The sequence below is a fragment of the Paramacrobiotus metropolitanus genome, unplaced genomic scaffold (assembly GCF_019649055.1).
Source record: "Paramacrobiotus metropolitanus isolate TYO unplaced genomic scaffold, Prichtersi_v1.0 Parri_scaffold0000388, whole genome shotgun sequence".
Taxonomy (NCBI): domain Eukaryota; kingdom Metazoa; phylum Tardigrada; class Eutardigrada; order Parachela; family Macrobiotidae; genus Paramacrobiotus; species Paramacrobiotus metropolitanus.
In genome coordinates this window covers 17481-30541 of record NW_026570608.1, presented here as the reverse complement: position 1 = coordinate 30541, position 13061 = coordinate 17481, and the positions used below count along the sequence as shown (strand labels likewise).

At 43.6% G+C, this 13061-nt stretch overlaps 1 protein-coding gene across 1 annotated transcript; it reads right to left on the bottom strand.

The window, feature by feature from the left end:
• Nucleotides 1–21: 21 nt before the first annotated feature.
• LOC129602293 (uncharacterized) lies at nt 22–12534 on the bottom strand (the record flags this gene model as incomplete). Its single annotated transcript, XM_055501291.1, has 8 exons — nt 12256–12534; nt 11217–11764; nt 10860–11133; nt 10602–10646; nt 10384–10541; nt 9739–10153; nt 4503–5240; nt 22–311 (listed from the first exon to the last, which is right to left on the bottom strand). Coding segments are annotated over exons 1-8 (2675 nt in total), but the record flags the coding sequence as incomplete, so codon positions are not given.
• Nucleotides 12535–13061: the final 527 nt, after the last annotated feature.

The window sequence follows — 13061 nt, the reverse complement described above, 5'->3', positions numbered from 1 at the left end:
TACGGTTCCCGTCTTATACACCGTTCCTTTCCGCCGACATCCAGTGGAATCCGGCGTTCCATCCACAACAAATGCCGCTCCAGCAGTGCATACAAATCCGTTTGCATATTCCACCATGTGTCGCGGAAAGCGGTGACGTCATGGGCCACCACGCACGCGTTATGCTCGTCGCCGATACCGCCAACGCGGCTGTTGCACCAGACGATGCGCTCCACGGCCGCCGCAGTAACGACACACGTTTTGGCCAGGACATCGACTTCTGTTGGGAGGCGGTCATCACCAAGTTCCCAGCGACAGCGGTTGGCCACCACCTGTGTAAAAAAACGTTACGGGCTTTTTACAGCAAAGTTTCAAGAAGAACGATGTATAGCCTGACCTTTCCTGCTTAAAATTCCCTGATAGGTGTTGTCGTTTAAATTTTAACGATAAACTTTAAAAACTGGCCTCAAAATTGGTCGTGAATTGCTGAAATTATAGTAAATTTATATCAATTTATTACTTGTACTGTACTACGAAATACTTCAACTGTATTTCGCCATAGTATTGTTTAACTAAACTAAATACGTAAATGGTAAGTGAATTTCTGCCCAATTTCTTTTCGGATAGAGCGACAATCTTGCACGGGAATTGACACCTGGCTAAGGAAGCCGGCAGGGGATAAAAGGTGGCAGTGGCACCTGCCGCTGGCAACTGCCACCGGCAGTGGCAGTTGCCATTGTGCGTTCTGGCAAGTGATAAAAAGTGGAAACTGGCAACTGTCAAGGTATGGCTATACCGTATAGCCTATACGTGTACATATTACTGTATGCGTTCTAGCGCAATAAAGGAGCCCATGAAACTGGCAACACTAAAATAAGTACCGTATTTCAAAACTCGCATTCGGAAAATGAGTGCTTGCAGACTGTTCATCCATCCAGATATGATGAAAATGCGATATAAAACAAAACAGAGAAATTTATCTATATGCTGAGCAGCGTCGGCTACCATATCCGCAAGCACAACAACAAGGCGCTACCGAACGTTAACAGTTCTGGACATGAGCGGCTTGTTGTCGGGCACAAACTCGCGCCATCCTTTTTCCCGGCAGTGTCTTGCTCTAGCTAGCTTGGGGCGGGTTTAAACTTGAATGCCGACGGTGACCGTACTGTAGCCGCGCGATAAGTTTGCACCACAGAGTCTGGTATACGGAAATCAACACACACGCTGCAGCACGCTCTACGTAACGTGTGCGCTGTCCGATCGGAGGCAGGCAGCGCCCGGATCTAAAAGTGGTGCAAACTTATCGCGCGGCTACAGTACTGATCTCGGCGGCGGCCGCCGCACTGCATTGACATGCGTCCCATTCATAAGTGACAATAAGCGCCTGACTTTTTGTCCAGACTCTACGTTGCATTCACCGCAGCAGTGGCTCAGTGGCCCTTGGATCATTTGATTTTTAAATTTTAATTATTCTCAATCCCAGTTTCGGGAGGTTTATACAATTGTGCAGTAAACTGTAAATACAAATGCTGTTTTAAGACGCTGCATGTATCAGCACTATTCAGCAGCTTCTTCTGCTTGAGATATTCCGCTGTTGCGCACTGGGAAAAGCACTTAACGAAGGACGCTACGACTTCCTTGGGTTCTCTTATAGTTTATGAAACATATTTGGTGCAAGCCGTGTTTATCTGCAAGTGGCAGACGTGTTCAGCATTCATTTATGGATTAGGTTCTCCATAATTATACGATTCGTGCAGTTCGCCCTTATTTCACTGCATGAACGCTAAGCTTTTGTGGTATCATGCGTTCACCATGAGGCATCAATTTAGCGGATGCCGTATAATAATGCGGTAGGTTAACCGGCTGCTTTCTGGGACACTTGGGACTTCACGCCGTTCTTGCACTCGCTGCACCAAGAGGCGTATGCACTGCTCTCTGGATTAAGAGGCGAGAGCTCAGTTGTATAAAGGCGACTTACTTCGCTCTAAATTTTTCAGATATTTTATTCAGAGATTATCGTTTGATGGTAAAACCAAGTCATTTCAAGATTCCGGGAGTTGCCACGTTTTATCGCTTGCCAGAACGTGTAGTGGCAACTGCCACTGCCGGTGGCAGTTGCCAGTGGCAGGTGCCACTGCCACCTTTTATCCCCTGCCATTGATTCGACAAGTACTATTAAGTTTGAATGGCAGATGACAGTGACCACATGCCGTTGTTTGCCAATGTGGTTTGCACACCAGTTTCCTTATGGTCTATAGAAGAAATATGGCATGAATCTCTTCAAATGGTTGCAAGAGAAAATGGGCAAACATGGGAAAAATAAGCACTCTGCATATTTAAATAACTCCTGCACTCTGCATATTTAAATAAGACTCACTAAGGTGGAATAGCGGAAACCTGGCAATTGTATTAAATTGTGAATGTATTCTTGAGATTTTCACAGACATGCACGCCACAGTTTACCAGCCGGCACAAGGAGAAGGTGAGTTACCCAACGCGGTTACGAGAAAAAACGGGCAAGAAACAAAAAATCCCTGCCCTTCCTTGAATCATCGAGCGGGCCATTCCAACCGCTTGTATCTGTACAATAAGTGCAAATCCATATTCCGATATATGATCCCTCTTTGGATGCATTATTTCTTCTGTCCCATAAAACATTCATTGATTCAGGCTGTTACACACGGTGAGCTGAGAATATTGTCATTAACTTTTCATTTTGACATTCCCGATCTCTCTAGGCATCTTCTCATGAAAGCCCGGCTAACAGAACTTCAATGAGAATACAAAAATGTCAAAGCATTTATTTTCCCTCGGTTGCTTTAATATATTATTCGATTCATAAATGGGAAATCACTTTTTAGACGTACCTAATACTTGACACTGGCGCTATATGCAGTCTACGCAGCCTGAAATGGATTCCGGCTTTTAGTTTTTTCTAGTTTTATTTAGCTGCCTTATTTTTTTTCTAAATTACATGGATTTCTAAACTTTTCTTGAGCCGTTTTTTTGAGTCTCTAAAATTGCATAGGTCTCTTAAATTTTCTTATGTTTTCCAATCTTGTCGTTATAGTTTCTTATGTTTTTTATGTACTGGTATGATTCCTATGTTTGCTCACACTGTCTTAGTTCTTCTTTTGGTTGTTTAAGTTTAAAAAGTTTTTTTAGTTTTCTTGACTATTTGATCCAGCAAGTATTTATCTCGAAAACGGACTGTCTCGGCAGCGAAACAATATTGCGATGAAATGTCTCGGGGCGTTATATCCCGTCTCTAAAACTCGACGGCAAAATTTCCGGCGGCGACATGAATTTGCGGCGAAGTGTATAATATGATCGACGTTATTACCAATGCTTGCACGCCATCATCATTATTAGCATCCTTCAAAAGATCAACATTTACGTGCCGGATGCGTGTTACTTGCGCAAGGAACAAGTTAAGGCGGTTTGTGTCAACAGCTAAAGAAGCTTGGCGGTACCAATGGCTTTTGTCGGTTTCAAGATGAAAATGTGCACAAGCGTAATATAATCCGTAGTGCTCAGGAGCCAATGAAGGCCATTTGTAAGTTAACAACGATAGTCTGTGATACTGATCACAAGAACGCAAGTCGTAGCTTTGTTCCTGTAACAGCCTAAATCAGTTTTCAGACGGGAGGTAGGTATTACTGTACTGTAGCCGCTAGATGAAATGGCACCACAGAGTCTGGTGTACGGAAAACAGCGCACACGCTGCTGTAATGTGTGCGCTGTCTGACAGGGGGCAGGCAGCGGCTGGATCTAAAAGTGGTGCCATTCCATCTAGCGGCTACAGTACATATATGCTAAACCAACCGTAAAACAAATTTGCAACAAAGACATAATACTTTGCAATAATTCTGACAACAGGGCAGGTGATATACTGCGGGAACAACTCGTTAAATTCACGAACATCATTCGGCTGTAATATCGTTAAAGTCACTGGAAACCTGGCTTGCAAGCAGATAAAAACAGCTCCATAATATAAACAGTAAAAGGCAGACTACCATAAGAACGGTAATTCAGGCTAAATCACCGTGCCGCGGTTTAGAGTCACCACAGGATGCTGTAAACCGATCGCAGAGGCAGCGCGTTTAAATGACTGTTGCGATTTCGATTGTCCAGAAATACTCTCTTGTCTGCGTTGGGGCGGCTGTATTTTGAGCAGAGAAGCGATTTCCTTACGACAATCCCGGCTCAGAAAAAAGAAAGTTGCCTGCGCAAACAAAAAACCGTCAAGCGCTAGTACAATCTGTAAAGGGTAATAATTTACGGTTTGTACTTTGTAGTGGAAGTAAAATAGTCTCCATTTTAATCAAAAGTTTCTCTGTACTGCCGTCATCCGTCTGGGGTGTGACGTTACGGCAGTCCAGATGTTTAAATCAGGTGCAGTATATAAACACCATTTTTACCACAAGCCGGGTGACGGCAGCAGTACAGGGAAATGGTTCGAGTAGACTGGTTTTGCCCCATGGCCATATATTCATTTAGAAACACACTCTCACAGCACCTACCGGCGTCGCCAGCATACCGGCATGAAACACCAAGCGGAACCAGAGCGGCAGCAAAGGATCCGCACTGGCGCTCACACCACGGATGGTCTTCAGCACCGGGAAGATAAGGAACGCCGCGGTGTGCAACGTGGCGTTGATGAATAGAATTTGGGCCAACCGGAATCGGTCTCGCCGGAAATTTCTCCCTTGTACAACTATAGCAGCATCCGTCACCTGATGTTTCTTTAACCGCTGTTTTAGCAGCATGAAGGCGATTATCACATACAGTACTCCAGTAAGCGCCAGAGGGACATACGTCCCAAAAATCTGTTTCAGCGTGAAGTGTACACTGGGCATTGCACGGCACTGCCGCGGTGGCGGGAGCTCCAGTGGGATAACCAGATCAGGTTGGATGTACATGTAGATATGGCATAAAATCGCAATCAACCAACTTACAACGATCTGGGTGAGTTGGAACTGCTTGGATGTCCAGCGCCGGTACTGCAGCAACGAGGTGGTCTTGACGGCCAAGAAACGGTTCAAGGCCCATCCGAATAGACCCCACATGGACACCACCACCGTCCCCAGATGCAGAAATGTCTGATGCAAACAAAAGGCTTTGCTGGAGAGCGCAGAGTTGCTGCCAGATTCATCCATGTAGAGGGCGACAGTGATAGTCGGCAGATGGAAACCAATCAGCTGTATCTCCGCGATGGCCTGATTAATGATGAGGAAGCGCGAGCCCTGGAAGAGAGCTGGCTGCCGGATAAGGAGCAGAAAAAGAAGGCAAAAAAGCGCACTACCAATGATACAAACGACTAAGCTCACAACAAGAAGCGCCATAAGCTCTAAACGATAAGGAGGAAGCAGAAATTCTCGCTGCTGAATCGAGTTTGTCACGTTCCGAAACGTTACGTTGCTTACTGTGGAAATAATGTCAACGCCGAGCACCATTTTTAAAATTTCCAGTTTAGCTGAAAATGAATGAAATTGGCGTTGAGAAAATTTTCAACATTGCTTCACAGTCATCCGAGTTAGCGGCTTGTACCTTTTGGCTACTGGCAATGTGTTTTAGGATGAAACGCAATACTGGGGGGAAGAGGCGGACACGTGCGTTGCAGGAGGTTTTTCTGCCTAATCCTTTTCCACCCGCCTCTTCATTTCATCTAAACAACTTATACTGCGTCAATTTCGTTTGCAGATCAGTACAGTCGGCAGTGTTAATCAGTGCAGATTTGTGCAGGGTTAAGCAGCAAAATGTCATCTGTTTTGATGGATGATATGCGCTATACATGTACTACAGTGTGTATTGTTTATCCGGCACCTTTTTCTGCCCTGCCCAACAATATGTCTTTAACCGAAAGAGCTGACGTGAGAATTTTGCCGATTTTTTGGCAAAGAACAGCTGAAATAATAAAGAATCAGGTAGAAAAGGATGGGTGCAACGGCAGTGACGAAGCAGCGACACCGCGGACGCTTCAGCGCTATATCCGCGGCTTTAAATTTCTTCTTCAAACAGAAAAAGAAACAAATACTGTATTGTCCAGTTAGAATACACACCCCTTTATTTAACCGTGCTGTTTGATGAAATAATGTGTTAAAAATTCTATTACGTATCTGTATTAGAAGGTTGCACCGATGGGTGCATTTTGTTGACTCATTTAAATTATTTTCTTTGGGGCACGCCCTATTGGTCCTCAAAGATGAAATTTGAAGTATATATTACGACAGCATACCAGAGTTTGTCTAAGGGATTGACCCGGAAAAATGTGTCCTGCTGGTTAATGCAGCCTGTTCTGCAAATTTTGGCTGTTGTTGCTTACTTAATTAAGTACAAGCCGTCTTTGGTTGTTCTTGAACCTTGTTGTTTAATATTCAGTGCTTATCCAGAGGGTCAGGTCAGCGTGTAGGCAGATATAATATTTGTTAATAATCTTGTCGGCTGTTGTTTACGGTTAGCAGAGCTCGTACGTACATAATTTCATTCTTGACAAAAGTGCCACTCCGGCGATATACCGGTAACCCATATGCGCGTGTGCAGAAAACTGTATTCCGGCACCAGTGATTTCGTATGCTAGAGGCATGGTTGCAGACATACCAATTTCGCACTAATTAGGTAAGTCTCTCTATTTTTTAAAATGAGAAATTATCTCTTCCAATGTACTCGTACTACTGTACAGTTTGTACTCATGTAACTCAACCGAGGGTTTGTGAATGCACACCTACACAGTGGTTATCTGGAAAACTTCGCTCTTAACACACACACAGAATGCAGTACCGCGCTTATTGCCTATTGGCTAGCAACTGGCCAGCTATTCTAAATGTTCATCATTACCGGTATTTCGAGTTTGCTCGTCAGGTGAATTCCGGTGCTAAGTGTGCTCAGCCGATATGTTTTATGTACGATTGTTTAAGTTATGGACGCAAATCCCCTTTAACTTTAATTAGCCTATCATAGTCCTCTATATCAGTGATTATGCATACCTTTATACAGAAAAACAGTACTCAATAAGCACCATGTGCTTTAACAGCTTTTACACGGTATGCGCGGTATATAACAGCAGCCAAATGAAAGATAATTGTTGCTGCACTGCACAAAATTGATTAACGTGTTAGAGACCGTACGTACTCCGGAAAATACGAGGGTGAAAACCACGTGCAAAATGAACATCGCTGCGGCAGTCTCTAAGAAATACTGCACGGCCAATGTCGTACTTCGTTATCGTAATCTACTGCGGGATGCATTATGCTTTATATTTTTTATCTCGTGACTATTTCTAAATCGTTTCGCAACAATTACAGTAATCTATTACAGCATTGCCTTGCAGGTCAAACCGATAAGCCTTTGTACAGCGTTATCGCTTGCGGAATTGTTCGTTGTCGATGGAGTAATTTTAACCGAGTTAACAGCACCAAATATATGAGTGGGCATTCTCACTTGAATCTGCATTTTAACAAATTTTAGTTCTAATCGTTCGTTTTAATTCACTCAGCGGCGGTCAAAATCTATAGTTTCTTTATACAACCGAAAAGTTGCTGCAGCGCACGGCGGGATGGGTTGGCATAATATAAAGATTCGCTTGGATTTCCGCTTAACCCTTAAAATCAGTAGTTGACACTCATCAAAGTGACGATCCAGTATAATTTTGATATTTGCTAACATTTTGTAGTTTTGGCTAATGGCTGACCTTAACATTATCTTTATATGGGTTGCCACTGCGTACTATTAACGATTTGCGGATATAATATCGTAGCATCTGCAGATGGATTATCACAAGAGGACAAGTTATGGTATTCTGTCTGATGGTGCTGTTGACCTCACAGGATCAACTGCAAAGCCACGGGGCGCACATCGCGAAAGCTGGATGCAATTATGACTCATAATTCTTATTATTAAAGCTCAGCAATGTGAACGCTGGTCATTTTCGCATCTTGATGAGGCAGATGTCGTGCTCCTTGTTGAACGTACGACATCTGCCTTCTGAAGACGCAAAGGTGAACTAGGTGCACCGGTGCATTGCCGCGCCACATTATAGCGTCGCCACTTCGCCAAGCATAGGAATACACTTTAGCTTTTCCTCTCTCGTCTGACTAATCGCTATGTATCTGTACAAAAGGTATTGATTACCATACAGAAGTTATCGATCGCAGGATATACGGACGTAAACGTATAGGTAGAACACGGGCACTATCATAGTAATGGTCTTCACACTAAAGATAGCCGCTTGGGTAAACAAATTAAAATGAAAGTTACTTGTCATTAACAAGATGCCGCACAAGAAATTAAAAATGTTAAAATGTTGCTTAATAAAGAACTTACTAGCGGGTGTAACGTGTGTCGCACCATTCCCCCAGTAACATGATCCCTGACGCACCTTACTGTAACTGCGCAAAGAAATTGCAAGACTCAGGGATTAAAATAGTTGAAATTTAAAAATACACACTTCCGTCAGACCCCAGGGGGGTTCCCTCGCACCCCCGGGGTACTGTGGTAGGGGCCTAGTGTTCTGGTTAAGTAGCCACGTATACAGATATGTTATCTTGTGCAAGTAACCTTATACTTACGATACACGAAGAAAACTTCGCACATAGCGCGAAGACGACAAGCTACAGTATTTCCGAAAATAACGCTTAAGGTATTATTTTTATGTGGTTTCGGAATTTGGCTTTAAGAACTACAAAAAAACAACGAGTATTTTGGACCGCTTGTATCACAGTTAAATAAATGCACAGATCCATGCAGGTTCACGTGAAACGAATCGGTTACTGATGGTACTATACAGAAAAATCTAAGGCATGTTCTAATTTTCAGTAGGAGAGCGATGAGCCAATTTATATTACTGTAGTTTGGGCGTCTTTAGTGCACGATGACCACAGTAACAAAATGTTGCATAGAATGGTATCAGTTTCGCGCGAAGCGCGAAGCCAACGGCAGATTTTGCCTTAAAAAACGAAGAACTTTCATTAAAAATACTGACTTAATTGGAATTGTTTTATTCGGCAGATTCTCTCTGACGTTTTCTTAACGAATTTCAACTGTTTTAATGTTGCACATTTGAGACTTTAAAAATACACAAAACACATTTAATAATATCTGTACACAAACTGTGTAATAACACACACTATTTCAACCTATGGCAAGACTACTAGATCTGGCCGCTGACTGCCCCCAGCCAGACAGAGAACATCTAACGTAGAATTTGCAGCGTGTGCGACGATTTCGGTATATACCAGACTTTGTGGTGCAATCATATCCCGCGGCTACAGTAGTTGGCCGTCCGGTCAGCGATAATTCACTTGTGCTTCGCAGCTGCTTATTAGTGCGACTAGCCACAGTTGACTGCTAGGTTAACCGAATATTTACAATTCAATCAGGTCAACGTAGTGACAGTGAACCATGATATCGAACAACATCCCCGGACGAGACAGTTCTTGAAATATTTTTTAAGTACTCTAGAAGCTGCGGATTTTCCAGTGCCATAAAAATTACAAAGTTAAACATTACGAAAATGTTTATCGGTTAAGGACAGACAGTTGCATACCTTGAAATACGGTTGCTGTAATAACTTAAAGTAATGAGATATTTTACACCTAACCGAAGTTGCAAACATGAACTCGTTTAAATGATAAAGCCATAATTAAATCGAAACATGTGATCAGGTTTTGTACACGACTAAAACACAGCAAAATGATTACGTTGGGGATTACGTCACAAAGGAATAATTAACGCCGCCTCCGAGGTTTTTTGTTGTATGACCTCCTCCACAGAATCCCTTGTATCAGCGGTATTCTCAGCAGTTTTTGCCTTACTATCCACGTCCCGGCACGGGTTCATGGTGAACCCGCACTGGGAACACGTCGCGCATTCGCTGTTTTTGACGCCGGTCGTCTCTTTGCCCAAACTATCGCTCACTGCAGCAGACTTTGTCGTAACGGCGTCAAGGGTTAATTCCGTCATCTGCTGTTTCTCCCCGATGTCGTCAAATAACCAGCAGAACTGCATAAATAAATATACCAGCTGGACGTTCGCCAATATCTGCAATTGCAGACTCTCGGGAAAAAGGAATTCGGTCAACGGAAACGACAAAAACATCCAGCAGCCAACACAGCGAAGGATAACCAGACTGTCCAGTACTGCGTTTCCCAGTTGGTAACATGCGCAGGAATGCACCCTGCCGATCAGACAGTCCTCGTTAGAATTACTGACGGTAAGACCACGAGCCGATGTTCAGCACATGATTATGTAATACTTGTACCGCTTCTTTTCTTATTATTCAGTTTTTGAGTTTAAGACTCAAATACAACCTAAGAGAAATCTAGAACAAGTCTACAGGTCAGATACTGCTGACTACAAATTTTGCATTATTTAAAAAAGAGGCTTGAAACCGCAGATTTACCACACCGTTCAGTACTGTGCTCCACAGTGTTGTCATTGAAGAAGCACTCCTTCAGGTAGCCGAGAAAACGCCAACCATAGCGACCAACAGTAAAAATCACCACTACCAGGACACCCACGAAATAAACGGCAAGGCATTCGATCCCCAGGATGACTTCCACAAACTGTAAGAAGAACCGGGATGTAAACTCGGATTGAGTTCTGGCAGACAAAAGTGAGCTTACATTCTCCTTCCAGGGTGTCATCATCGCATCGATGTAATTCAATCCCTGTAAAACAAACATCCTGTTGCAGATGCAACTCCAAAACCAATACAGGGAAGAACTAGGCTTTGCGCAAAATGCGCAACGAACAAATTTTCGTATGTCTCATTCAAATAATGTGCAGTTGAATTGGAGAATAATTTATTTTTTTTTCTTTCCAGGCCGTGAGTGGACAGCGGTGAACCAGCGATAAAACGAGGGCGCGCTAGTACTGAATACCGTTGTATGGCTGCCGCAGTGGTTAGGCCCGATTCCCGCAGTCCAGAAGATCGATTTCAGCGGGAGCGTTTTAAACCAAGGAAACGCCAAAAGCACCGTGTATAGGTTAACTACGGCGACCATGCAGCCGAGCGTAAACATCGCACATTTCCCGCAGAACAGGTAGCAAAAGCGCTTCGGTGGCACGACTTCCGGCTCCGCAATAGAGACACATTCCATGGGAGAATTTACGAATAGTGCTCGATGAGTCTGCGTGTTCGTGTCAATCCACAACCTGGAAAAATGTGAGTAAACACAACCTTAAAAGTTAACTGAAACTTGACCTGCACGAAAAGAGCAAACGCTAATCATAAGTACCGCAGCTTCTTATAAATTATAGCCCAGTACGGTTTATCCATCCACAGTCCGCACAATCTCCCGATACAATTAACTGTCAACAAACATATTGCAAAGACACAAAAGGGAAACACAGCGTCTGTTCCCACAGCGTTGGCCACGATCGCTAGCACGGCTGCCGCTAGGAGGACGGCCGGTAATGCACAAACCAGCAACCACAACGCTGCAGTGCAGCTTAATCCAAAAAGCAACAGAACATAGCGCAACACCGTCCCAATGCACGATGGTATGTCGTATCCGGTGTAACAGAACACTGCGGTGAGCTGTTGACAGTGACGAAAGTGAATCTGCCAGACCGGACGTTCCCAGCACGCGTTGACGTACAGCGAACAGCACACAATCGCCGCCAGAATGCCGCTGGCGCCGACGGTGGCCAACGTGCCGATGTAGCCCACAACGGCTCGGATTGGGATAGCCGTGCTGGAGGTGGCGTTTGCTGATGTTATAGTTGAAGCGGAAGGGTATTTCCATGCCGACATCACTCTGTCCCATGGGCAGCCGCTCATATCCTACCGAAAACAAAATACCTAATCGGCCCGCTAGTAATACGTAAAACCCAACACAGGCTGCCACATAGGTATGTATGAATACAGTGCGTAAGTTTTCCGCGGTATTTTGTGGCGCGCCAAATATGGCAAGAAACCTTTTAAAACATAATTTGGATTTTCAGATTCACCGAGAAACTAAATAATTTTAAGCAACAAATTCAGCTATAACGCTGCAAAAAAGAGTTGTTGGCACGTTTGTAACATAGATAGGTATGGAATCGTACGGATGTACACGACACGCCGTGGTTATGCTGTTTAATGAGCTGTAATATGGTCAGCATCAAATAACTGGCGATAATGATTTTATTCTCCAAGCAATTAATTAGAAATCACATAAAATTTTTATATACTAGGAAGAAGTTCTTCAGTAACTAGTATCTACGAGTTTCTGTGAAAAGAAGTTTACTACTGAAATTAGATAGTAATGATAATATTATTAAAATGCCTCTTACACTGCCAAAAAACTCCATCGCTCTGTCCAGTCCCATTGGAGCGTTGGGATCCACTCGATTACTTTGCCACTGCGGAAAAGAGCGCATTCCAAATTTCATGGAGATTTGGATGGCGAACCACAGAACGACGAGAGCTTCCGTAATAATTTCTTGGCCCGCCCACGAGCCACCTTTGTGGAGGTAATAGCGGAGGGTTCGTTTGGCCATAGTGAAGGGAGAAAACACCCAATAAATCTTTCGAAAATTACTAGCAAAAGGTCACAAAAATAACTAGAGCTTGGCGCTGCTCCCTTTCCAAATGCGATAACTGAATAACCGTCGCTGATCTGCAGTTTTGTAGAAAGCCATTTACAGCATTCAAGGTCGGATTACAACGCAATTTTGGGAATACTTTATGTAAAGTCTTTTTCTATCCAACAAACGACGTGTTGGGAAAAAGGAATATGATGCCGTTGACAAGCATTTGCAATTTTTGATAGCTCGGTCTGCAGCAGCTTATTAAAGCGCTCCTCGGATGCCGTCAGCTCTCCTACAGCAAACTATATGGTGTCTCGATTTATATGATGAGTACACAGAAAGCTCTTAGCTCAACTGCGTTTGTTGTAATATAATGCTGTTTCGAGGTTTGTGTACGTCAGCATTTTTACATGTGGTACACTTATACTAAGTTGACAACCATGATGTCTTCCGCTGACGGCGTAGGCTGCAAAGATCACCAGGACGTGCGAGAACTGCAAGTTACAGTATCAATTGACTCTGCTCACAATGCTGAAGCAAAATTCACATTCTTTGAAGAATGACAGTAA